The 23,400-nt window shown below is 35.0% G+C and overlaps 3 protein-coding genes across 6 annotated transcripts; 1 reads left to right on the plus strand and 2 right to left on the minus strand.

The window, feature by feature from the left end:
• Positions 1–1,851: 1,851 nt before the first annotated feature.
• Positions 1,852–3,530, minus strand: MUTE (basic helix-loop-helix (bHLH) DNA-binding superfamily protein). Its single transcript, XM_089617636.1, has 3 exons — positions 3,379–3,530; positions 2,848–3,309; positions 1,852–2,108 (listed from the first exon to the last, which is right to left on the minus strand). Exons 1-3 carry the CDS (start codon positions 3,472–3,474, stop codon positions 2,022–2,024), a joined length of 645 nt encoding a protein of 214 aa, XP_089473762.1. The 5' UTR covers positions 3,475–3,530; the 3' UTR covers positions 1,852–2,021.
• Positions 3,531–10,052: 6,522 nt separating this feature from the next.
• On the minus strand, positions 10,053–12,724 carry LOC149392989 (dual specificity protein phosphatase 1-like). Of its 4 annotated transcripts, XM_089617633.1 has the most exons (7): positions 12,556–12,724; positions 12,352–12,465; positions 11,213–11,331; positions 10,989–11,124; positions 10,779–10,899; positions 10,523–10,668; positions 10,053–10,189 (listed from the first exon to the last, which is right to left on the minus strand). In XM_089617633.1, the coding sequence occupies exons 2-7, from the start codon at positions 12,434–12,436 to the stop codon at positions 10,164–10,166; spliced, it is 633 nt and encodes a 210-aa protein (XP_089473759.1). In that variant the 5' UTR covers positions 12,437–12,465; positions 12,556–12,724; the 3' UTR covers positions 10,053–10,163. The 4 variants fall into 4 exon arrangements, with proteins under 4 accessions (XP_089473759.1, XP_089473758.1, XP_089473760.1 ...); XM_089617632.1 differs by lacking the exon at positions 12,352–12,465; XM_089617634.1 differs by lacking the exon at positions 12,352–12,465 and having other exon boundaries at positions 11,213–11,338.
• Positions 12,725–20,223: 7,499 nt separating this feature from the next.
• On the plus strand, positions 20,224–21,612 carry LOC149392990 (Eukaryotic aspartyl protease family protein). Its single transcript, XM_089617736.1, has one exon. The coding sequence runs from the start codon at positions 20,334–20,336 to the stop codon at positions 21,513–21,515; it is 1,182 nt and encodes a 393-aa protein (XP_089473862.1). The 5' UTR covers positions 20,224–20,333; the 3' UTR covers positions 21,516–21,612.
• Positions 21,613–23,400: the final 1,788 nt, after the last annotated feature.

A 23,400-nucleotide genomic window follows, 5' to 3' on the forward strand; every position in this document is an offset into this window, starting at 1 on the left:
GCAAAAATAGGAGGCAAACAAATACGACAAATAACATTATTAAATCTAAACATTATCTTGTCCATTTTTAAATATAATTTTTGTGTGTGGTGGAAATGGATCGGATGGGACTTTTCGAGGCCCATGAAGGCCCACAAGCCCTAATATATGCATTGGTAATATTTTGGGCCCAGACTCATTTCTGATATTGGGCTCATGTACGGCCATTATATTTCCAACTATAAAGTCACTGAAAAACGTCACATCTCTCTATTATGGTGTTCGCATGTAGATGTATTTATTGTCTCCCCAGAATTGTGACTGGTATTTTTCATTCAGATAAGGTTTAACACAAAACTCCAAAATTTGACCAATATTCAGATATAAAGTGTATAATTATATGCTATGTATTATTGGTTGCACTGCTGGGAGGACATATATATGTTATGTACCGAATTATTGATTGCACTGCTGGGATGACATACATAGTTGTAGTGGGATCGTATATATTTCTTTTTATATGTGTATTATATCTTGAAGAAATAGGCATATGACGTAGACAATATGTATGCAAAGTCAAAGAATTACAATATATGATCAGCCAAGGAATTATGGAGCTCTAAGATCGTTGTAGATTAATCCTACAGTCAAAAAATGCAAATACGTACGAGATTACTAAAATGAGATGATCGTTCATCTAGTTAAATAATAAAATTAAAAAGTATTATTATGTAAGATTAATAAATAAATAGTAAAATATGTCTAGTGGTAATTTATTCTAATTAATAGTTACAAGAACTCAAATGTGCATTCTCTCAAGTATATGTCTGCTCTAATTCCCGAAGAACTGTAATCTAATTTTTTTTTTTAGATTGAAGCGTAACACTCTCACTCGCTTGTCAATGAAGATTAATAACCAGAGTAACAAGCGAAACCTAAGTCTGCATGAATTACGAAAGCTGTAAGTAAATATTCAAAAAATAAATGTGATCATATCTTATATCTCGAAACTAAAAGATAAAGATATTTTAGTTCAATTCATTCAAGAAAGAACACTTAACCAAAGTAACTAAGATATCTTGAACAACATAATGCTTTGTAAGAACCAAAACACTTTGCCGAATTAACAATCTCCCCCTTAAATTTTCTTGACTAAACCACTACCAGGATGTATGAGCCTTTAAAAGCGACTTTTGTCGCTTATAAAGAGCTAAATATATCTTCCAAAATTCGTTTTGAAGCGACTTTATAAACGAAGAAATTTGCTTCTAATTAAATGATGGATGATTTGACTAAATAACCGGTTTAAAGTTAAGTATTTGTAAAATAGTCAAGGTTTGCCTAAAATTAGAAGAATAGTCAAAATGTACGGTAATCAAGTTTCAAAAACAAAATTAATGTTAGTATTAATATTTTTGAAAGTGATAAATTGAAATTTTAATCTTGATGTCAAAAAATATTTGACAATGTAACTTTGACTATTTTGCTGAAAATTTGAAACTTTAACTATTTAGCTAATCAATTAGTTTTAAATGACTATTTTGTATAATTTTTTCAAATGATTTAGAAGTACATGTCGCTTCTAAAGGTTAGAAGCAATACAAGAACTTGTAGAAGATCATTTCAGCGATCAAATGCAAATATAGGCTACGATACTCTTCCCGACTATGGTGCACACGAAAATTACGGTAACACTCTCACTTGCTTCATTACATTGAAGAACTTGAACCAAAAGAATGAATGGAATAAGTCAACTAAACAAAAATATGAAACAATGCTCATTGTATATGAGATTAGATTAAAACAAGCTGATGAATAAGTCAAAATGATGCAGAACATATATAAATAAATAAATATATTATCCGTAAACCACCATGTATTGAGTTTTAAAAATCCTATTTATCCATTCTTTATTTGAACGCATATCAATCACACCAGGTTAAAATCATATAGAAAATACTATCACCAGATCACAGAATGCATACTACAAAACAAGAAGCCTTAGGCTTGATAATATGATTATTGATTAGAATAGCTAACAGCTATTCAATTAGAGAAGTATTTGAGCGAATACTCTGCTGAACTTCAAGCACAAGTTCCTCCACGCTCAATTGACATTCTAACCCTATCTGCAAGATCACATTTAAAATCTGTTACAACTTGCAATTAGTGTACGATAAAAATATACATACATACAATATATATATATATATATATATATATATATATATTGTGTGTGTGATTTTATAATGTTCTAGTTTATATACGTATAAGTGGCGTGGTATATCTAGGACTTTTGATTTTGGCATGAAGAAATCCTTATAGCTTAAACTACATAGTGAAATCAGTTGTTGTCAGTTTCTAATGCGTAGACATGTAATGATATACGTAAATATGTAGATCAGAATAGAAACTCGCAGAAAATATCGGACCTTTCTATCTAATATAGAAGTACTCCGAAATTAGTGAAATAATGTCCTGATATAGTTGGCTAAATCTTCTAATAATTGTGTAAATACATTATTTTTTACTAGTTCCTTAAATTATAATGGCCTATATCTGCGGTGTAATCAATCGCCGTGTCCAATACTTACTATCATTTAATGCTTATCATCTATTAACATTCTAGTTTGACCAATAATATAACAAGAAATTAAAAAAAACATGTACATTTGTGTATGATCATGCTTGCGGCAGTATAAAGTCTGCTCACATATATGTTTAATATCTTGAAATAAGTTGAAATCATAAACTTACAAAACCCTAACTTAGCACAGGAAAGCAAACACCATGTATCTAATATATACATGATTGCAAAAAGTTCAATGGACTTTTCTTAACCATATATCTATAAATATGTATATATACCTTAATGAGAAAGGAGTATAAAACAGTGTCTTCCATGCTACTGACGTTGAGATGAAGGACCTCAAACGATTGTCTCTCCAACACACTTATAATTCGAGCCATTTGGCCCGGTTCTCGCCGAGATATCACTTTCAGCACCACGTTCGACCCCGAGATCTTTGCCTCCACATCCGCGGACGGCGAGTTGCAACAAGCACCTAGTTCCTTAACATTATTATTATTGTTGTTATTATTCTTATGGAGATTTTCTAAGGCTCCGAAATAGTCGGGGTTGTTTTCGATTAGACGAGGGCTTTGTAGAGCTAGATTTGGATGTGGTAGTGGCTTCATAAGTCTAGGGCTTGGACAACTAGGGTTAGGGCTTAGAGTCTTTCTTCTTTTCTTTGATTCCAAGGACTCAAGAACTTGGTGCATCTCCCTGATGAATTCAATCACACCCCCTATTATTGATGCCTGATCTCCCTGGAAAAAAAAAACAAATTAATTATTTTCACAAATGTTGATTAAGAAAAATGATTTATATTTATTTACCCTTTTGATGTAGAAACATGGGGTCAAAGAACGCAGAACTTTGAGGTGGTCATTCATTTGCCTTCTTCGGTTTCTCTCCACGGCTATGTGAGACATGATGGTTTGGTATGATCAAATTAGAGCGAAGTGAGTATATCAGGAGGTCTGATATATTTTAGCATATGGCAGTTTGTTCTTCACAGAGTACTCTACTTATCTATTTATAAGATAGAAATATAAGAGAGAGAGAGAGAGAGAGGACAAAAATCTACCCACTTAGTTTTGCATTAAATGCTCTATGTTACTCTCTCGTGAGGTACTTGTGTAACAGTAATAAACTCTCTCTCTCATAGTATATATGTATGTATTATCTCCGTAGATATTATATGTATACACTACGCGTCTCACGTTTATTATCTAGGATCAATTACGTGCCAAAACGAGTGAGTTTAAGGAACGCAATAGAAGTTCTCATGACCTTTCTCACTACCATACAATGCAACATATATATATATATATATATATATATATATATATATATATATATCATGCAAGCCGTGCTCGTCTCTTCATTGCTCTTCCATGGTCGTCTATGCACCATTTTTTAATTACGGATATATTTCAATATACTCAGCCATGAAGCGTTTATGTCTTTAACCTTAGGTGGTTTTATTGGTTTTAAGAAAGAATTAATGCTATCTGCTAACCTCACATATTTCTATTCAAGTTCTAATTTTCAAGCAGAAATATGGCGAGATCATCATTTTGATTAAAATAGCCAAACTATGTTTACATTGCTAATTATCTGCGTGTGGAATTTTTTTCCTTTAAAGGGAAAAGGAAATATGATGTATAAAGTGTGTTGACATGAGAATCATCTCGTCAAAAAGTTAGGCAATTTAAATGTATTGATATTGGGTTTTAAATTCTTGTTATAAAGCTAATTTATTATTCAAGTACATTGCGGAAATAAATATAAATGTATATATATATACACGAATTGATATTGAACCTAAAAACAAGTAGAAAAGAATAAGGAAATTAAATGTAGGGAAAATAACATATTTATACCCTGTGTTTTAGTGAAATGTCGAGTTTAACCCCCAGTTTATAAAAATGTCAGGTTCATACCCTCTGTTTAATTAAAATGACGAAATTATACCATCTGTTTAACTAAAATGATGAAATTATACCCTGAAATGAATAAGAGCGTCACAAATCTCCCTTTCATTGATATTAACTCTTATATAAGAAAAACCAAATCAAATCTAAATCAGTGCACTAACTTCCAAATTCTCAATTTTGAAATAAAAATAGCCTTAAATTGAAATTAAATAATAAAACTCATACCTCCTAAGAAATGACTTCATTCTGTGTTCGAATTGTAACTCTAAATCCTGGATTCTTTGTTCGAATATGCGATTTTGATGACTATCAACTATCGATGTTTACCCTTTTGCCTCTTTCTGTGTTCTTCACGATTAAGAGACTGTTGTTTATTTTTTAGTTTTTAAATAAATTACATATATGGCGCGAATGAATAAAGATAATTGGTGTTTATATATAAATATTATAGTCAACGTCAATGAAAAGTCAATAAAAAGAATATTCGTGACACTTGTCTATTTCAAGGTATAATTTCGTCATTTTAGTTAAACAGATGGTATAATTTCATCATTTTAGTTAAACAGAGGGTATGAACTCGACATTTTTGAAAACCGATGGTTAAACTCGACATTTCACTAAAACACAGGGTATAAATGTGTTATTTTCCCTTAAATGTATTATTATGTTGATCGAACTCGCATACAAAGGATTTATATCGCAATGTAGAGTTTCAGATGGAGTTTTAAGCCTCACAAATCTTTCATCAAATCGCAACTTAGTGCATCAAATCGTTCTTTCAAGGATTTTGTGACCAACGTCTATCTCACGTTTATGATTGACCGCATAACTCCTTCATTGATGACATTCATTACTTTGAGCTCGTCGTTCAAATTTGATCATCGCACCTTATCTTTCGAACCGAGATGAGCTGCCCAGTTGACTTCTCTCATTAATCAGCAAATCATTACGTTATATGGGCTTGCCTTATTATTTCAAGCTCAATTTTCTATTTAGTCAACAAGGACAAAGTCCTACACTAACAATAAGCCCATTTTGTAAGCAGGGATTTGGAGATTGGTATTTGAATTCCAATTATAAACTGAAAAATTATTGGGAAAATATCGTAAGTATCCCTCGTGTTTAATCGAAATGCGATATTTATCCCCTCTATTTCTAGAAATATCTCTTCAGTTTAATATAAATGACATATACATCCCTTAAAAAAAAATTATATGACAAATATCACCCTTTTTCGTTTATTTTTTACAAAAAAATAATTTAAACTCCCCAAAATACCCTTAATGAAATAAATTTTTATTTTCTATTCTATATACAAAAAAATTAAATTAAAAAATTTCTTTATAAAAAGTTAAGGATTTTTTTTATAAAGAGAGTTTTTTTTTTTTTTTTTTTTTTTAATAAAATAGTAAATAAATATTTATTCTATTTAGGGTATTTTGGGAATTCAAATGATTTTTTTGTCAAAAATAAACGAAAAGGGTGATATTTGTAATATAACATTTTTTTAGGGGAGATATATGTCATTTATATTAAACTGAATGAATATGTCTGATATTTCTAGAAATAGAGGGGACAAATCTCGCATTTCGATTAATCACGAGGGATACTCCTGATATTTTCCCAAAATTATTTAACAATGTAATGTTTAATCTTTAGAATTATAAATTTAGGTATACAACTAATTGAAATTGGAGACCTTTAACCTTGTCTGTTCTTAGATTTCTTCTCATATATCCCTCCTATAAGTGCAAGTAATAGTGCTCATTTATGGTGTGGTAACAACAAAACCACTAAAAGCATATGGCTTTGTGCACATGTCGAGATTCATAGAAAAATTAGATTTATTATTTGCGTCTAAACTAGAATAGCGATGATATGGTTTGTGAGAGAAGTCACATGACATGTCAATGTACTTGTGTAGCATGTTTGACTTCATGAACCAAAGATGAGAATATTTAAGTCAAGGATACTTGTGTAGTATGTGTTATTTATTCATAATTGATGTTCAACGCAAGTGTATGCCTCTATTTATGACGTTCATCTGAATCATCCATGCAAAAATCAAATGGGCAAGAAGACTCCAGGCTTTGGCATTCCATATATATCCTCAATATTTTTCTCACATAAGCAGTCTATCCTCAATATTAATACTTCACTAATAATATTACACCTCACTATTAATTTTTAAGGTGTAATACTATTAGCAATGTACTAAATTGTCTAACTAGCAAATAGTCTAAAATAATATTACACCTTTAACTAATAATATTACATCTCACTATTAGCAATGTACTAAATTGTTTAACTAGTAAAATGGTATCAGAATAGTGAAGCTTTCTCCGACGTTTTTTGAGGAAGGGTTTGGCTCTGATACCATTTCTAAGTGAAATATTAATATTGAGGATAGATCGCTTATGAATCAAATTTTTGTGAAAAAGACTTTCCTGCTAAATCTCGCTCTATTAACATGAATCAAGAAATGGAAAAAAATTTGTATAAAAAAAATAAATTATTTAAAATCAAAAGGACTCATTAGAGATTCAAAGTCTCCGTGATCTTGTTCGGCCTTTTATGTTATGAATGCTGTCGAATTAGAAAGAGGAGTTCCAAGACTGGTAGTCAATTACAAACCTCGCAATAAAGTTTTAAAATGGATGAGATATCTAATACCTAAGAGATCTTATTAAAAAACTTTACGATGCCAAAATATTTTCCAAATTCGACATGAAATCAGGATTCTGGCAAATCCAAATAGAAGAAAAGGATAGATATAAGACTGCTTTCAATAATCCTTTCGGACACTATGAATAGAATGTTATGCCTTTTGAATTAAAAAAAATGCTCCAAGTGAATTTCAAAATATTATGAATGACACTATTGATCCTATTCAATCTTTTGCTATTGTTTATATATAGATGATGTTCTTATTTTCTCTAGTTCATTAGATCAACATACATCTCATCTCAAAAAAAATTATAGCATCATAAAAAATAATGGATTAGCCGTTTCTGAAACAAAGATGAAACTTTTTCAAACGAATATAAAATTTTAGGTCATGACATTTATTTAGGAACTATAAAACCTATCTCTAGAGTCCCAGAGTTTACATCAAAATTTTCAGATGAGATAAAAGATAAGAATCAATTACTAATATTTTTGGGATGCTTAAATTATGTAGGCGATTTTTTCAAAGAGCTTAGGATGATATGTCAACCCTTATTCCAAAGGCTTAAGAAAAACCCACAACCCTGGTCTGATTCTCATACTAAAATAGTCAAGCAAATAAAAGAAAAAATCAAGTATCTTCCTTGTATATCGATACCTCATCCCTCTTCCTCTCTTATAGTCGAGACAGACGCTTCTGTTAAAGGTTTTGGAAGCATACTCAAACAAAAATTACCTGGTCAAACACAAGAGTCTTTAGTCCAATATTATTCTGGTTGCTGGAACTCCACTCAACAAAATTATTCTACTATAAAAAAGGAGCTACTAGCCATAGTATTATGTATTAAAAATTTTGAGGATGATTTGTACATGAAAAAGTTTTTATTAAGAATTGACCGCAAAGCAGCAAAATATTTATTAGATAAAGATATTAAAATCTAGTTTCAAAACAATTTTTTGCTAGATGGCAAGCTCTGTTAAGCAACTTTGATTTTGATATAGAACATATTAAAGGATTTACTAATTCTCTCCCTAATTTTCTTTCACGAGAATTTTTACGGGGAAAAGAGTAGAAACGTCTGATATAAGAAAAAACGATTAAAAAAAAGAATGTTATTCAAAAGGATGCACCGGTCAAAATGACCAAGGAATCTTATTCAAATGCACTTGCTACTCAAAATGGATTCAATCTACTCAAAGAGTTTCCTACCCCATCCTCTTCTAAATAGTCTTCTTCAAAATCTACTACGGTCCAAACTATTAAAAGTCCTCATTTCATATAGTTTAATAAACATGTTATTCAAACTATATTATGATTCTAGAGCCCGAATACGGGGATGCACAAAATGTGAAATTTTCAAATACACTCAGAAAAGTATTCCTTCCTGATTGCCTCTTTATATCAAATCATCCATTCAAAGACAGAAAGTTTCATGAACATATTCTTATTGATTCAAACTCGGCAGACATTAATCATGTTTTGATCCTACTGATTCTTAAAAAATCAACTATTCGAAATTCAAAATTCTCAAAGTCCTCGTTCGTTCTGACTAGAACCAAAATATTTATACCCCCGAATATTTTTCTTATCCTGGTGCAATTAAATCCTATAATTATCTAGATTATCAAAATGCTTGGTATAATGTTTTCTTTATCCGAGCTTTTTTTCACTCCTGGTTTATTCAATTCTCAAAACAACTCACCGAATCTTTTCCTCTCTGGTTTCAAGATTGGTGGTCTCTCTTTGGACTAGTCACCAATATTCTTCCACCACATATTCTAGACGGTTTTAATCTTTTTTCTAAAAAAAATTTCTTGTAATAATAATTTATTACCATTTTCGTCAAAATTCAATGTTGCATGGATTCTTGCTTGGACGTTTCAAATTAATACTCAAGAAAACAAAGTTCCCTCACTAGTTAGACAATTTAGAGTAAAATGGTGGGACACCTTTAACATCTCACAAGCCAACACCGAAGCTATTCCCAAATTTCTTACTTCAAAAGTCTGGTATCCAGCTAAGGATCCACAACATTTAGAATTTCTTACTCAATTAAGCAAGATTCAAGCCTTATTAGCCGCAACTTCCTCAAAAAAAGACTATGTAAAACTCTTAGAAGATGTCAAGTACCAAGACAGACTACTTGAAGAAGGCGTAGACGAAGGATTGAATCCAAAAGACTTTGGATTAGATCCGAACGATTTCTTTTCTCAAATGTAAAATAGTGTATGTCGGGGAGATTCCTCTTTATTTATTTTTGTATGTTTGTAAAAAAGTCTAAAGTTGTATAGTATGTGTTGAGGATAAGATTCCTCTTTATTTTGTTGTCTGTAATAAAGTCTAAAGTTGTACGGTAGATATGTCAAGGATAAGATCCTCTATTTCAGATTTGAAACCTTTTTAAGTCCGAATTTTTTTTTATTTAAGGGAGAGCTTGCTTTCAACGTGGAATCAAGTTTCTGGAAAACCCAAAATAAAGCTCTCTCTCTCTCTCTCTCTCTCTCTCTCTCTCATGACTAGAAAGCCTAAACCGATATATTCTTTGAAGTTCTTACGTATCCCTTCTCTCAACAAACTTGTTTTAAACATTACTGCTCCATGATGTACTCAAATCTTCATTTTCTCTTTAACTTTAGATTATACAAAAATCTTTTTCTCACATAAGCGATCTATCCTCAATATTAATATTATTATTCATATACACACATACACAAGCGATTTATTTCTTTTGCTTTAGAAGTACAAAAAAAAAAAAAAAAAAAAAAAAAAAGAGCAATATCCCGTTAATTTGATTTTTTTTTTTTTTTTTTCACGTTCCATTTGATTCTTCAATGTGTTACTGTTTGCGAGTCTCGTCACCCAATCCAAAAAAGCTAAGATTGTTAGATTTGGGCAAACGATATACGTATATAAAATAATATTCACAATATACGTCTTACAATTCTAATATACCCTGAATGTGATTCTTGGGAACAAATCTTTATCAAAATTTCTTCATCACCGAGACCTTCCACTAAGTTGTCTTTTCACCTTCGGGAGCTAAACAAAAAGTCCATTACAAAAGAATTAAAACAGAAAGAATTTAAGATAACAAAAGCAAAAGAAAAAGAAGGAAAAAAACCATAGAAAAACTTGCACAAATATCACAACACAGATCAGGCATTAGATGAGAGAACTTTGTCTAAAAGATATCTCCCCAAACAATGCATTGACAGAGAGCTCGTATAAAGGCTTATTTCTGAATCTAAATGTTGATTTCAAAAAATATATAAAAGGTAGCTAAACAATGCATTGACAGAGAGCTCGTATAAAGGCTTATTTCTGAATCTAAATGTTGATTTCAAAAAATATATAAAAGGTAGCTAAACATACCACGAAGGGCTTTTTCGAATTCCTCGAGCTGTGAGATAAACCCACGATTCGGAGACGCGATTGGTCTTTTGCTCTTGACATGTTCTAAGGCTTGAGACAGACTCATTCCACAGTGTTTCATCAGATAGGCGACAACGATCGTCACACTGCAATGACGATACTCGCTAAGATTAATCAATTAGAAAATACAAAAGCAACTTAACTTCAGAGGATGTTCATCATTCCCAGGGAAATTCTCAAATATTAAGGAAATTACCTTCTAGATTTTCCTACAAAGCAATGAACCAAAACCCCACAACCAGTCCTTTTCGCTTCATCGATAAAACTGAAACAATCATCGAAGTGCTTCCTTATATTCTGTTCTTTCCTATCTGCCACTAAAATAAAGGTAAAACAGAGAAACAAGAACTCGGTTCTTCATAAATAGGCATTGTCTTGGCACTAAAATCGAAAGCGATAGTCTTACCATTTACGACCTTACAGACCAATTCACTCGAATCAAACGGAGGAACAAAATTAGCTACGGTCAGAATATGCGTAATGTTTAGATTTTTCAGCTCGGTCTTATTACTCACAGCTCCATAAGAGCCCAGAAAAAGACCCTTAAAAAGAAAAAGGAAACCTCAAAACCATAGACTGAAATACTATTATGCCAAACATATATATGTATAATAAAAAACAATTACGTACCTCTTCAATCTTAATTGGAAGCTTGTCCTCCTTGAATCTCATCCTAAACTCAAGAAAACGCTGTATTGCTAATCTTTGTTGTGCGTTGTTTAGCTCCAACAAATCCATTTTTGATAGTCCTGAAAACTTTCGATAGACAAAAATAGTCTAATGAGAAGCGAAAATTGACTTGAAACCTAGGTCACTAGAGAAATAAATTCCATGACAAACAAAAGATTAAAAATTTGGGCATAAAGTTAATTTCATTTGCGAGTGATGGAATCATGGAGAGAATCAAACAATTTTTGATGAATAAATCCATCTTGGAGGGTCTTACGAATCTATAATATTCTAATTAGAATTCCCTATATAAAGGCAAATGAAACGAAAAAAAAAATGGTGGACAATCGATGTCGAAAACATGTAAGAAACAATCAACCATCAAAATTAGACCACTAAGACTCGTCGAAATTAAATCGGATCCTCGTCACGTTGCGTTGAGTTGAATTTAGCTCTAGTCGGGACTCGGGACAATCCCAACTCACTCAACACTAAACGAAGACTCAATAGGTCTCCAAGCCGAGGCCATAAAGGGCCTTGGGCTCGTTACCTACTCTCGGCTTGGTCCGGGCCAAGGCCAAGAAATTCTCGGGCTAAATTGGCCGAGAACAACACTGGAGAGGCCAACGAGGATCGCCCAAACCGAAATTCAGCGTTCGTCAATTAACACCGAAACAAATCACAGCACATATCATTTTCCGATTCCATTTCAGCACGTCCAAACATACGTTTAAACAATTCCAAATAATTCATATAAATTCAGACTCTTATCTGAATCATCTCTCAGATTCGGTTCATCAATAAAGGTCTCAAAATCTCAGTTTAAATAACCCCCTTAATTTTCCATTTAGAATTCGGACCCAATTCAATAGATTGAACAAGAAAATTCATCCGAATCAGAAATGCAACAAATCAATAACCCAGAACCTAGCACACTGGAAGATCCCCAAATCACAAATATGAAATTCGGACATAACTCACAAAACAAGAGGAAAGCCGAGAATCCAACATAATCAAACCATAGTCACGAATCATCATCGAGGATCTTCAGAATCTCAACATCATAAACCCAAAAACACGAATAAGCCCCAAATCGAAACCTTTTATCTTATGAGATTCAAATCGAGAAAACGAAGTCAGAAATCCAGCGAAGACTTCTTCTCTTCGTGTTCCTTCTTCCTCCATTCCTCTTCGTCAATTCTCAAGCTCGAATTCTTCAATAATCGGGGAAGGAAACTCTAAAAATTCCATCTAGAATTCGAAGGTGAGGAAGGAAAAAAAAAAAGAAAAAAAGGGGTTCCTACCTTGAACCAAAATCCGGCGACTTCGATTCCTTTCCGGCGAGATTCGCTCTCTCTCTCTCTCTCTCTCTCTCTCGATTCCTCTGTTTCTTCTCGGTCGTTCTTCTCTTGAGCCTTTTTTTTTTTTTCTTTTCCCGTTGCTTTGATCGAATGAGTGAGAAAGGTGAAGACTCATATTCAAATTTGCTACTAAATCCTCCAACTGTTTGCCATTTAGAGTTTCCACCAAAAGACAAATTTTCTACTCCTAAACTGTTGCATATGAGTCCTTTTTCACGAATTCATCATATTCCAAACCAAAAAAATGGAAATAATCATTAGAATATTGATTCAATAATTTTCTCACTCATTCATATTCATTTAAACAAACGGTATGACCGCACGTTGCTGCGGTGATATTAATGTGTTGTCTAATGAAATATTATAATAAATCATTTGTTGTCTATTTGCTATGATATATAATATATAATCAAAATGTGATCAAAATATATCATCCTATGTAAATATATCATAGATATAATCATCTAAAAAATAAAATGGGTTTGTTTTAAGTAGTACATACAAAGCATAACAGTAGATATAATCATTCTATGTTTGTGAACTTCCATTCACTATTAAAGTTTAAAAAAAAAAAGCAATAAACAATATTATAAGGGTAAATTAGCAAAATAGCCAAATCAAACCTTATGATTTGCTATATAGCCAAGGTTTTGTAAATACTAAGTAAATAGCCACTCGGATGACGTGGCCCAATAATATGTTTTTTCATTTCCAAATTTACCCCTGTTGCGTTTGAATTTCGAATGTTTATGAAATTTCTGATTATATAACTTCCCGGTTTTTTTGAATTTAAATTCCTCATATAAGTGTGAACATGATTTAGTCAACTTAATGATTCCCTTTAGTTTAGGAACTAATTTGGACGTTGAACCTTGGCAATTTATTTGTTTCCTATTATATTATTTTCTTATATTTACTGCATGATTTATCTTGTCTCGTTTTATTATTTAAATTTCTTGTTTCTAACGCACATATATTTCAAACGTTGTTATATCTCTCTTTCACGCCAGGTTCATCCCAGTTTATTAATGTATTTACGTATATTTACATACTGTTATAATGCAGTATATTTACATGCAGTTATTTACGTATATTTACATGCTGTTATAACGCACATAAAAGATGTTCCTGTGGCGGCTATGAGCATGATTGTTTGTTTGACCGACATCCTTGTAAATCCAAAAACACCAATTTTAAACTCATTTACAATGGTATTATGAGTAAATAATGACTTACAAATAATCTGGGCATGTCTGACATTTACACATATTTACTGCAAAATATGTCAATCATATTTCCTTCTAATATCCAAAGACACGAATTCTTCAAACACATTTACAATGGTATTACTCATACACTAACACACATTAAAACAGAATCAATACACTACTCAATAAGATCTAGATATAACACATCAAGTTTTAGACATCATACCCAAACCTGTGAAATTTTTCGGATAAATGAACAAAAATCCATTGATTCATTACACAGAGGAAGAAGAATAAGCAATACCATCTTATTTCATAACCGATTCCTAAAAAAAACACTTTTTCCATGTTTTAATGTGTAAATCGATGTTGAACATTAGTAAAAACGAGTTACAATTGGAATAAATTACACATGCATACATGTTTGAGATCCCCTCGCCGAAATCGGTAGTCGGAGAAGATGGATGCAGTTCGTCGGAGAAAGTGACGCGAGCTGAATTTTTTTTTTGGGAGAAATCTTTTTTTTTCTTAATTGCCGTGTGATAAGAGGTTGTGAGTTGATCGGTTTTAAATATGCAGTTATTACTCCCCTCAAATCTCGGAATCACGTTTTTTTTTTAAAGTCAACTGCTGTGATTATGGGCGGGAATCATTTGGGCGTTTTTGTAAATTTAGGAGTGTATTAAATGATATCTGGCTATTTACTTAGTATTTACAAAACCTTGGCTATTTAGCAATTTTAAAGGTTTGAGTTGGCTATTTTGCTAAATACAATTTCATACACAAGAAGTTGTTTATATTTTTTCATGGTTTGATATAGGGACCTGAAGATTGTTGAAAAGCATGAATAAATCCTGAAAACAAAACACAAATTTGTTATTTTTTTCTTCCAACAAAACAAAACCTGAAAAAACTTTTTTTTTTTTGTGACATAAGAAAACAAAAATTCTTGGGCTGGATGAAGATAACGGAATTGAGCAAATCCTTGTCGTTGTGTGCCGAAGAAAAAAAATGAGGAGTCCACTGTTGAATGACTTGCCGGTGCGAGGTATTAGTGGTGGTAGGGTTAGGAGGCGAAGAGTCTTGGTGGGGGTGGTGGTGGTGGTGGTGGTGAGAGTCATCTGTTGTTCAAAGAGAAGAAGGTCCAAGTCGTTTTATGGGAGTTTAGGGGTAGGTTTGGGTTGTAGAAGGTGAAATTCTCGGTGGTATAGTGAGTTTTGTTTGTCTTTTTAAGAGTGGCTTTTGGTTGAGAATGATGGGTGTTGTTACAGCATCCTTTTTCCAAAAATGATAACGTTTCTAATTACAAAAATAAAAAACAAAACGACGTCGTAGTACAAAAGGGTAATTCAGTCGAGCAGGCCAAAAAGAATAAAACGACAAGCGACAAGTGAATTAGGGACAAACGACAAGCGACAAACGAATTTGAAACAAGCGACAAACGAATTTGGGACAAGCAACAAGCGACAAGCGAATTAACGACAAGCGACAAGCGAATTTGTAACAAGCGACAAGCGAATTTTCGACAAGCGACAAGCAAATTTATAACAAGCAACAAGCGAATTTTCGACAAGCGACAAGCGAGTTTGCGACAAACGACAAGCGAATTTGCGACAAACCACTAACGGAGCCTCATCTCGCGCTCTTTTGAACTAGTAATCGCTGCTTTTGTGGTTGGCGTAGTCGTTTTAGTAGCACGAGGAGATAAGCCTACCTTTGAGGGCTGCGAAGGAAACGACGCCTTCGAGCCAAAAAGAGGGACCGGCGGCGACCGCCCAGCAAAAATTCTCGACCATGTAACACCTTGGGCCTCATAAGCCGCCATACCTGCGAGGAATCGTCAAGGGAATCAGAGTTTTATTAAATATGGATATATGTATACATATGTGAACCAAATTATGATAACAATAATAAAAAATAAAAACCCTATAACTAATACCATCATACTCTGCCAAGGACGGAAAAGAGCGCGAAGACAGCAATGGAACCTAGTCGGCCGAATGGTAACGGAACCACCCAACCTCTTCCCACAGTTTGTCGTCAAGAAACAAGTTGGCCTCGTGATCGCTAAAAGGTATCCCCTCAAGGAAATAAGCAAACTCGGATCGTTGATCAAGGGGTTTTGGGCAATCAGTCGATGTACGGAAACCAAGGGGAATGTTTCCAAAATATTCTACGCGTGTGTAAAAGAACTCATCGACCCACTCGCGCCCCGTGCCGGGTAGTTTGTCGAGTATTTTTTTGATGTGTTGTTATGAAGAAAGAACGACCCTTTTGTTCTGTAATTCGGAATCACATCACACAAACTTAGAAATTCACACACCGTCATTTCACGGTGCTTCTCCCGGAACCACATAATATAATAAGCGACAATGACCCAATAGCTCATTGGATTCAGTTGATCGGGTGGCAGCTTGATCTTCTCGAGCAAATTGCATATGAAAGGATATGAAGGGAGTCTCAGCCCATGCTTAAGACTCTCCACATAGACGGTTGTATATCCCTCGGGTGGCTGGTTCGAATAGTCATCGACAGAGGGAACAATGATGGAGATTTCCGATGGGATCTCGTACTTCGCACGGAGGAACCTAACTCTATCTTCCGTTGTCAAGCTCACGGCATCGAGGCCGACAAAATCCCCGTCTCTCGACCGCCTCGGCCAAGACCGCGGCCGTTTTGGGGGCTCGACTATAAATGAGTTGCACCGATAAGACTCGACCTCTTCCTCAGAACATTCCGCCATAACAGCCTTATCATCATCATCATCATCAAAATCAACTCCAAGAGATGGGAAACTCACCTCGCCGCCCGCCGATGAGTTGGCGCCGGGACCTTCACCGTCGCCTCCTGGAATGTGACGTGCCGGAGTCTCACCTCCGATCGAGTGACCAAACGCTTCGAGCAACAACGACATCTTCTTCCCGTTTTTTGGGGAGCTACAACGAAGCTCGCCCGCTGGAGCCTCTACACACTCCGCTGCAAACGACGAGCACGCATTCGGAAGAACGTCTACGTTGCCCTCCCCCGATGTCAACGAAGGCCCGCCGATGACGGAGTCTAGATCCGGACCGACCTCGCCGCCCACCGACACCGGAAAAAACCCACCCCTTGATGCTCCGAAGTCCGCCGGCAGCGACGAGGACCCATTTGTGAAGAAAACGGCGTCGAAGTCAAGGGAGTACTACTCTCCAAACGCTGGACAATGCTCGGTGTGACACCGTCTTCATCCGCTGGACTTACCTCGCAGCCTCTCATGGTCAGCGGAGGCCGAGACGACTCGCCATATGCCATAGATGGAACGATATTATCTCTCCCATCGAAACACTGACCCGACACGCGCGGGATCGGTCTCCGTCCGAGGACCGCATTAAGAAAGGCATCGACGTCGCCATCACCAAAACCATTAGGTGAATTTGTGGAACCCATGCATTCGCCAAAAGCACCTGGAAAGTCATTAAACGCCCACGACTCACCAAAATCGAAAGTGTCAAAAGCTCTAGAAAAATCGGGTGGGACCACTAGGTCGTTGGGACCACGAGGTGAATTAGGCCCACCATTGATTAGATTATTAAGAGTCATCACAGCATTTTGGAAGAAAAGCAAAAAAAAAATTAAAGGAATGGAACAAGAGGGTTGAGAGACGGAATGAAAAAGAAAGAAAAGACAAAGTGAGAAGTAAAGAACATATATAATCACCAAAGAAGAAACCCACCTCAAGAAGGAAGCAAGGAAATTCAAGGAGATTGCTGATCTTAACTCCTGCTACGCACTTGTGATGGTAGTTCAATCCATGGATGCATCTCAGTTTTTAAAGAAAGAAAGCATGGGATAAATGTTAAAGTAAAAAAAATAAATGAGTAAACCAATCTATACACAGAGTATAGGAATGAAAAAAATAAATAAATAAATAAGATAATAGGCATATATCTATACACATAGTAATGATGATATACAAACTGGCTATAGTGCGTTAAAATACATACATAAGTCTATGTGTAAAAAGAAACCTACGCAACTTGGAAATATATGGATACTTGTGCATAAGTTTTTCAAAAGTTATAACGGTTAGTCACATTTTCTAAAAAGATAGTAAATAGATTATACATATACAATATTATAAATAAATAATAAATCAATAAAGAAAGGGAGGAGAAGCAAGAGTTTAACACTCGACACGTCAATCGTAAAATTGGGGGGGTGTTGTTAAGGTATCATTTTTACAAAAATGACAACGTTTCTGATTTAAAAAAAAAAAAAACGACGTCGTAGTACAAACGGGTAATTCAGTCAAGCAGGCCAAAAAGAATAAAACAACAAGCGACAAGTGAATTTGGGACAAGCGACAAGCGAATTAACGACAAGCGACAAGTGACAAGCGAATTAACGACAAGCGACAAGTGACAAGCGAATTTTCGACAAGCGACAAGGGGATTTGAGAAAACCACAAGCGAATTTGCGACAAGCGCCATGCTTTCCCTAAAAATAGCTCACTCACACAAATCAAAGGGGGGGACACACAACTCAGAATCCTCTGAACTCTCATTTTTCTCTCAACCCCAAATTCTCCCAACCCATAAAGGGAGATCAAGGACCCAATTGTTCTTCGACACGTGTCCCATAAATGTTATCCGAGAAATCGCATTAACAATAGGTATGTAGGTAATTGCTTATTTTCTTGCTAACGTGGGCTGAAAAAAAAAATTAGTAGAGGGTATAGAAGTGTTTTTTTTTTTTTTTTTTTTTTTTTAAATGCATTGAACTAAATTTCTTAACATAAGATAAGTAGAATTCCATGGATTAGCCACATTTAAAAACAACAAATCTTTTGTTTCAATTCCCAATCTTTGACAACTGTCTTCAAATTATAGTTGTCTCGTAGTGGAAGATCGCACATATTTTCAAGTGAGCCTAATGCTAATAAAGTTGGTGTTATTCATGTCAACAGTCATTAAGCTATAACTATTATCAGATTTTTACTAGCCTTTCGTATCATTTTTTTTTAATAATAATCGATCTAGTGCAGTTTTTACTACAGTTTTAAAATTTTGGATTGGACTGACCCGTTTATAAACACAAATCGAACTTGATTAGACGAGTGAAATTTTAAACTATTTAAAAACAGATTGTTGGTGTAACAACCAGCGGTCTGATTGAGTTTACGGTTTCACTAATTTTTATGGATCATCTTATCGATAATTAATCTCCATCTAATATTATCGATAATCAATCTCCATTTAGTGAAAACGCTTTGATTCTCCAAGATAACCAACTCCATATCCTTTTTAAAAAAAAAAAAATTATATTTGTCAAACACCGCAACTCAACCTTATACGCCGCATTACAAAGGCTAGTCGGACGAAAAAAGTGTACCCTTACCCCTATGTTGACCTTTGGGATGAGTGTAATGATGGCCGATCAAATGCTCTACTGATTTTTTGTGGTTGAGGATGTCAATACTCAATAGGCAGATCGATGTGAGGGAATCGTCAAATATATCCCAATAACGCTGATAGAATAAAAGGAAAAATCCATATTAACAAGTACCATGTTCTACTTCTCTATTTCTCTATTTGATGCAGCTGGTTTCGTTGTTTGAGCAAATAAACTATTTATATATTTTTTGAGTCATGACAAGGGAGCCGTACCTAATCAATTAGGTATAATCCCTTTGTAATCTAAATTTATGAACTGATATTTCTGGAGAACCAATTAGGTATAGTTAAGACTTGGAAAATAAAAGTTTATAAAAAGCGCAAGGTCAATCCCACACAATACCACTACTTTTGTATTATACATATTATCTCATGGAGCACTATAACTAACAGTAGAAGTTCTTAGTCTAATATTTCCAACACGTGACACAAAAACAATTTAAACTGATTTTTTTTTTTTAATAGTTACTATTTTTACAATCCAAGCAAAACTAATCTTAAACTTATTAAATTTACATAAAAGAAAAAGAGTGGAATATTCCAGGCATTATCCCATCTGATATTTGCATGTGGAAGAGGAAAAGTTTCATATCCCCTATATAACTTTTAAATATATTACTAAAATATAAATATACATCTGATAAGAAAAAAATATAAATATACATTAAACGACAGAAAACAATAAGAAGATCACAAAACTTGATAACTTCGCACATTCTTCTTTTATCACATCACATTCACATGCCAACTCAACAAGATAAGCACAATCCGCCACCAATCCACTTAAAACAACCAAAATCTCACCAAATTAAAAAAGAAAAAGAAAAAAAAGGTTAAAATAAAGAGAAAAGTAAACACCACCACGATTTTAAACACTGAAACTGAATATTTGCACACATGTCATCTAGTCAGACAAGGGAATAAAGTAATATTCCAATCCTTATCCATTATTTCTAATTTTTCCTAATAATAAAAGACCTTCTAATTCGCGGCGTCTCAACGCAGTGTTTTTTCCTTGTTGACTATAATTATCTGTCTAAATATATCCACTCCTTCGTCTCTTTTTTCCCCACACAAATCCATGGCTTCTTCTCAGATTTTCCTTATTCTTCTTTCTCTAATTCTCACATTCTCAACTTCAAACTCGAGCCATTTCGTTGTTCCCATAGCCAAAGACGCTTCGACGCTTCAATATTTGGCGACGATCCACCGTGGAAACCCTCTCTCTCCGACGACCCTCGTCCTCGATCTCAACGCTCCGGTGACGTGGACGGACTGCGATTCCGAACCGGAATCGTCTTCCAGCCGTCGGATCATTCCACGTGGCTCAATCCAGTGCCTCGCCGCGAAGTCAGAGTCGAACCCCAACCGGAACGACTACTACGACGACCGGTGTGCCCTTACTCTGGCGAACGAGATCGGACGGGTGAGAGGCCGAGGCGACCTTGTGGAGGACATCGTAGCCGTCGATTCGGTTGACCGATCGACGGTCAAGATCTTATTGGGCTGTTCAGCGACGAGGAAGACGATTCTGAAAGGCCTGGCTCGTGGGGCCCAGGGAATCTTGGGCCTGGGAAAGGCCCGAGTTTCTCTCCCTTCCCAAATCTCCTCGCAACAACATTTCACTATGTGCTTATCGTCGTCAAACGGCGTCGTTTCGATCGAAGACGGTTTTCTCAACCCTTATTTCGGATCTCGAGTCTCCAAGTCGCTGGTTTACACGCCAATCCTGAGTTTGACCGACGCAGAGTCAACGGGACGCGATTACTTCATCAACGTGAAGTCAGTGAACATCGGAGGCAAAAAGCTGTCGATCGACATAGAAACGGCGAAGCTGAGCACGGTCGTTCCGTACACCGCCATGGAAAGCTCGATCTACGGCGTCTTCGCGGAGGCGTACGAGAAAGCGGCGTCGTCGATGAACATGACGAGAGTGGGCTCTTTTGGGCCGTTTGGGCTCTGTTTTGGGCCGAGCTCTGAGACCAATGGGCCGGAGATCGAGCTGGTTCTGCAGAGCGAGCTCGTGAAGCTTAGGCTCGGAGGAAGAAACTCTTTGGTGAGAGTTGGGAAAGGAGTGACGTGTTTGGGGTTTTTGGACGGTGGTTCGGATTTGGAGGCTTCGCTGGTTTTGGGTGGTTATCAGTTAGAGGAGAGAGTTCTTCATTTCGATGTGGGAAATTCCATGCTTGGATTTAGTCCTTCTTTGTTGAAGTGGGAAAAGACTTGTTCTGATTTTACTAACTCAGGTTCTTCAACTTTATGAGTATGTAACACTTTTTTTTTATATCTTTTTTTGTGATATAAAAGACTGTTTATGAGGCTAGTTAATATGAATGAGCAACTATGTTGTTTTTTTTTAAGACTGTTTATGCTCTTCGCTTGTTTGGATTTGGCAGAATTGTTGAGTCTTGTTGTAGCACGAGACAAGAACTAGCTTTAGTTTTGTAACCATCAAAACAGAGTGTTGTATAGTACTTTGAAGGGAAAAGGTCAAAAGCATGTTTAGTGACAGAATCTGATGTATTAAGGTCATAATTCCGAGTGCCCAAGGCCTAATTTCAATTATAACCGATTTTTCGACTACGTTTGTCAACATATATATATATATGCGATAGAACTCTCCAATTGTATTATATTTGTTGACATAATCAATTTGTATGTGCTCGTGTTTTTCGTATAATGTTGTTATTGTCATGAATTTTTAATTGACACTAACTTGACTATCATGACTATTGTTAATGCGATTTTTCGAATCAATAATTGCAATATATGTGATGATTTTTCGAATCAATAATTGCAATATATGTGATGAAATGGAGATTTTCAATAGTCTCTACATGACCATGAAGTTTAGAAAAAGATCCGAAATACCACGATTACTTGAGAGTTCATAGAATCACAACAAAGACGACGGATCGCTTTCTGTGGGACGCAAAAGATCATGGTCAAAATGGGTTAGACTTGAATGGCCATAGCCTCTAAGAAACCATAAGAAAGAAGATTGAGATAAAGGCAATGGTCGCTGGTCTTAGTTTCACTTTGTCAGAAAATTTGTTTACGAATGTCTGTCATCGAAATGAGATAAGAAAAATTAGCTTGGAGAGCGCAGATGGATTATCCTAGATGCGTTGGAAGCTGCAGGCCGTGTCCCGTGGGGAGTTAAGAGGTCAGGAAGCAGTGAGGCAGCCAAATTGTGTCACGCGAATAACCACGGGATTGTTAACTTTATATTTACATTGATTTTTATCTCTCAAAGTTTTGGCATTTAACTTACCTTACAATTTTAGATTTTGACCCATCCAATAACTATCGTGATGATGGTTATATCTTTGAGACTTCCATGATAGAAGGAAACAAAGTTTGAGTTACCGGGGTAACCAATGGGTTACACGCGGTATCACGCTTACCCCCAGATCCCGGGAGAGAAACGTACAAAACTGTGAAATATCTGTGAAACCAAAATTTTATCGCACCGGTACCGGTAGAGAATCCCGTGATGCAAAAAATCGGGCCGACCTAGTTAATTTTTTATTATTATAAAAATCGAAGTTTACCGAGTGAAAATTGGAGTTTGCCGTAATTATAAATAAAAATATAAATATAATAAATTTAAATAAAAATAAAAGTTATTAAAACTTATTTTATATTTATTTATTATGAAAAATCTACCGTTTTTTTCCGGAAAATTCACGGTAAACTTTTGCGCTAAGGGGTATACTCATAAAATTTGAGTCCCGACACATTAACGATAAATGATATCCCAAACTTTGGAAGGAATGATGAGAAAGGTCGAAGAGACAAGTCAAGTGAGGTGCTAAATTGTAGAGGGAGTGAGAATGGCCGGTGACATGGTGGCGTGGCGAAAAAAGCCAACGTCAAACAAAAGGAGCTCTGGCAAAGTGTCATGGGCTATACTCTCATAAGGTCGAAAAGATTAGGATGTCATAAAGTAAAAAAGAATTTAATGTTCTTTCAATTGCTTATCATACACAAGCTTCACATATATGATACGTCTCTGTTAATAAAGGATGTGAACATGCATAAAGAAGTCCACATTACCAATCCACAATAGACAATTCATTAATTTAAAAACGCAACAATCAAATAATAGTTGCACATGTGATTTAATTTAAAATAAGTTTTTAAAA

Source organism: Urtica dioica, chromosome 6, assembly GCF_054948205.1.
Source record: "Urtica dioica subsp. dioica isolate 48M chromosome 6, U.dioica_male_clone48M_v1_H2, whole genome shotgun sequence".
Lineage (NCBI taxonomy): Eukaryota > Viridiplantae > Streptophyta > Magnoliopsida > Rosales > Urticaceae > Urtica > Urtica dioica.

What these genes read in the sequence shown, in the direction of transcription:
- MUTE (XM_089617636.1), bottom strand. Translation starts at nt 3,474, where the DNA reads ATGTCTCACATAGCCGTGGAGAGAAACCGAAGAAGGCAAATGAATGAC. An exon ending in CATGTTTCTACATCAAAAGG is followed by an intron (nt 3,310 to 3,378) that starts GTAAATAAATAT and finishes TTTTTTTTCCAG; the next exon opens with GGAGATCAGGCATCAATAAT. An exon ending in TATACTCCTTTCTCATTAAG is followed by an intron (nt 2,109 to 2,847) that starts GTATATATACAT and finishes GTGATCTTGCAG; the next exon opens with ATAGGGTTAGAATGTCAATT.
- LOC149392989 (XM_089617633.1), bottom strand. Translation starts at nt 12,436, where the DNA reads ATGGAGGAAGAAGGAACACGAAGAGAAGAAGTCTTCGCTGGATTTCTG. An exon ending in TGAATCTCATAAGATAAAAG is followed by an intron (nt 11,332 to 12,351) that starts GTTTCGATTTGG and finishes GAAAGTTTTCAG; the next exon opens with GACTATCAAAAATGGATTTG. An exon ending in TTCCAATTAAGATTGAAGAG is followed by an intron (nt 11,125 to 11,212) that starts GTACGTAATTGT and finishes TTTCTTTTTAAG; the next exon opens with GGTCTTTTTCTGGGCTCTTA.
- LOC149392990 (XM_089617736.1), top strand. Translation starts at nt 20,334, where the DNA reads ATGGCTTCTTCTCAGATTTTCCTTATTCTTCTTTCTCTAATTCTCACA.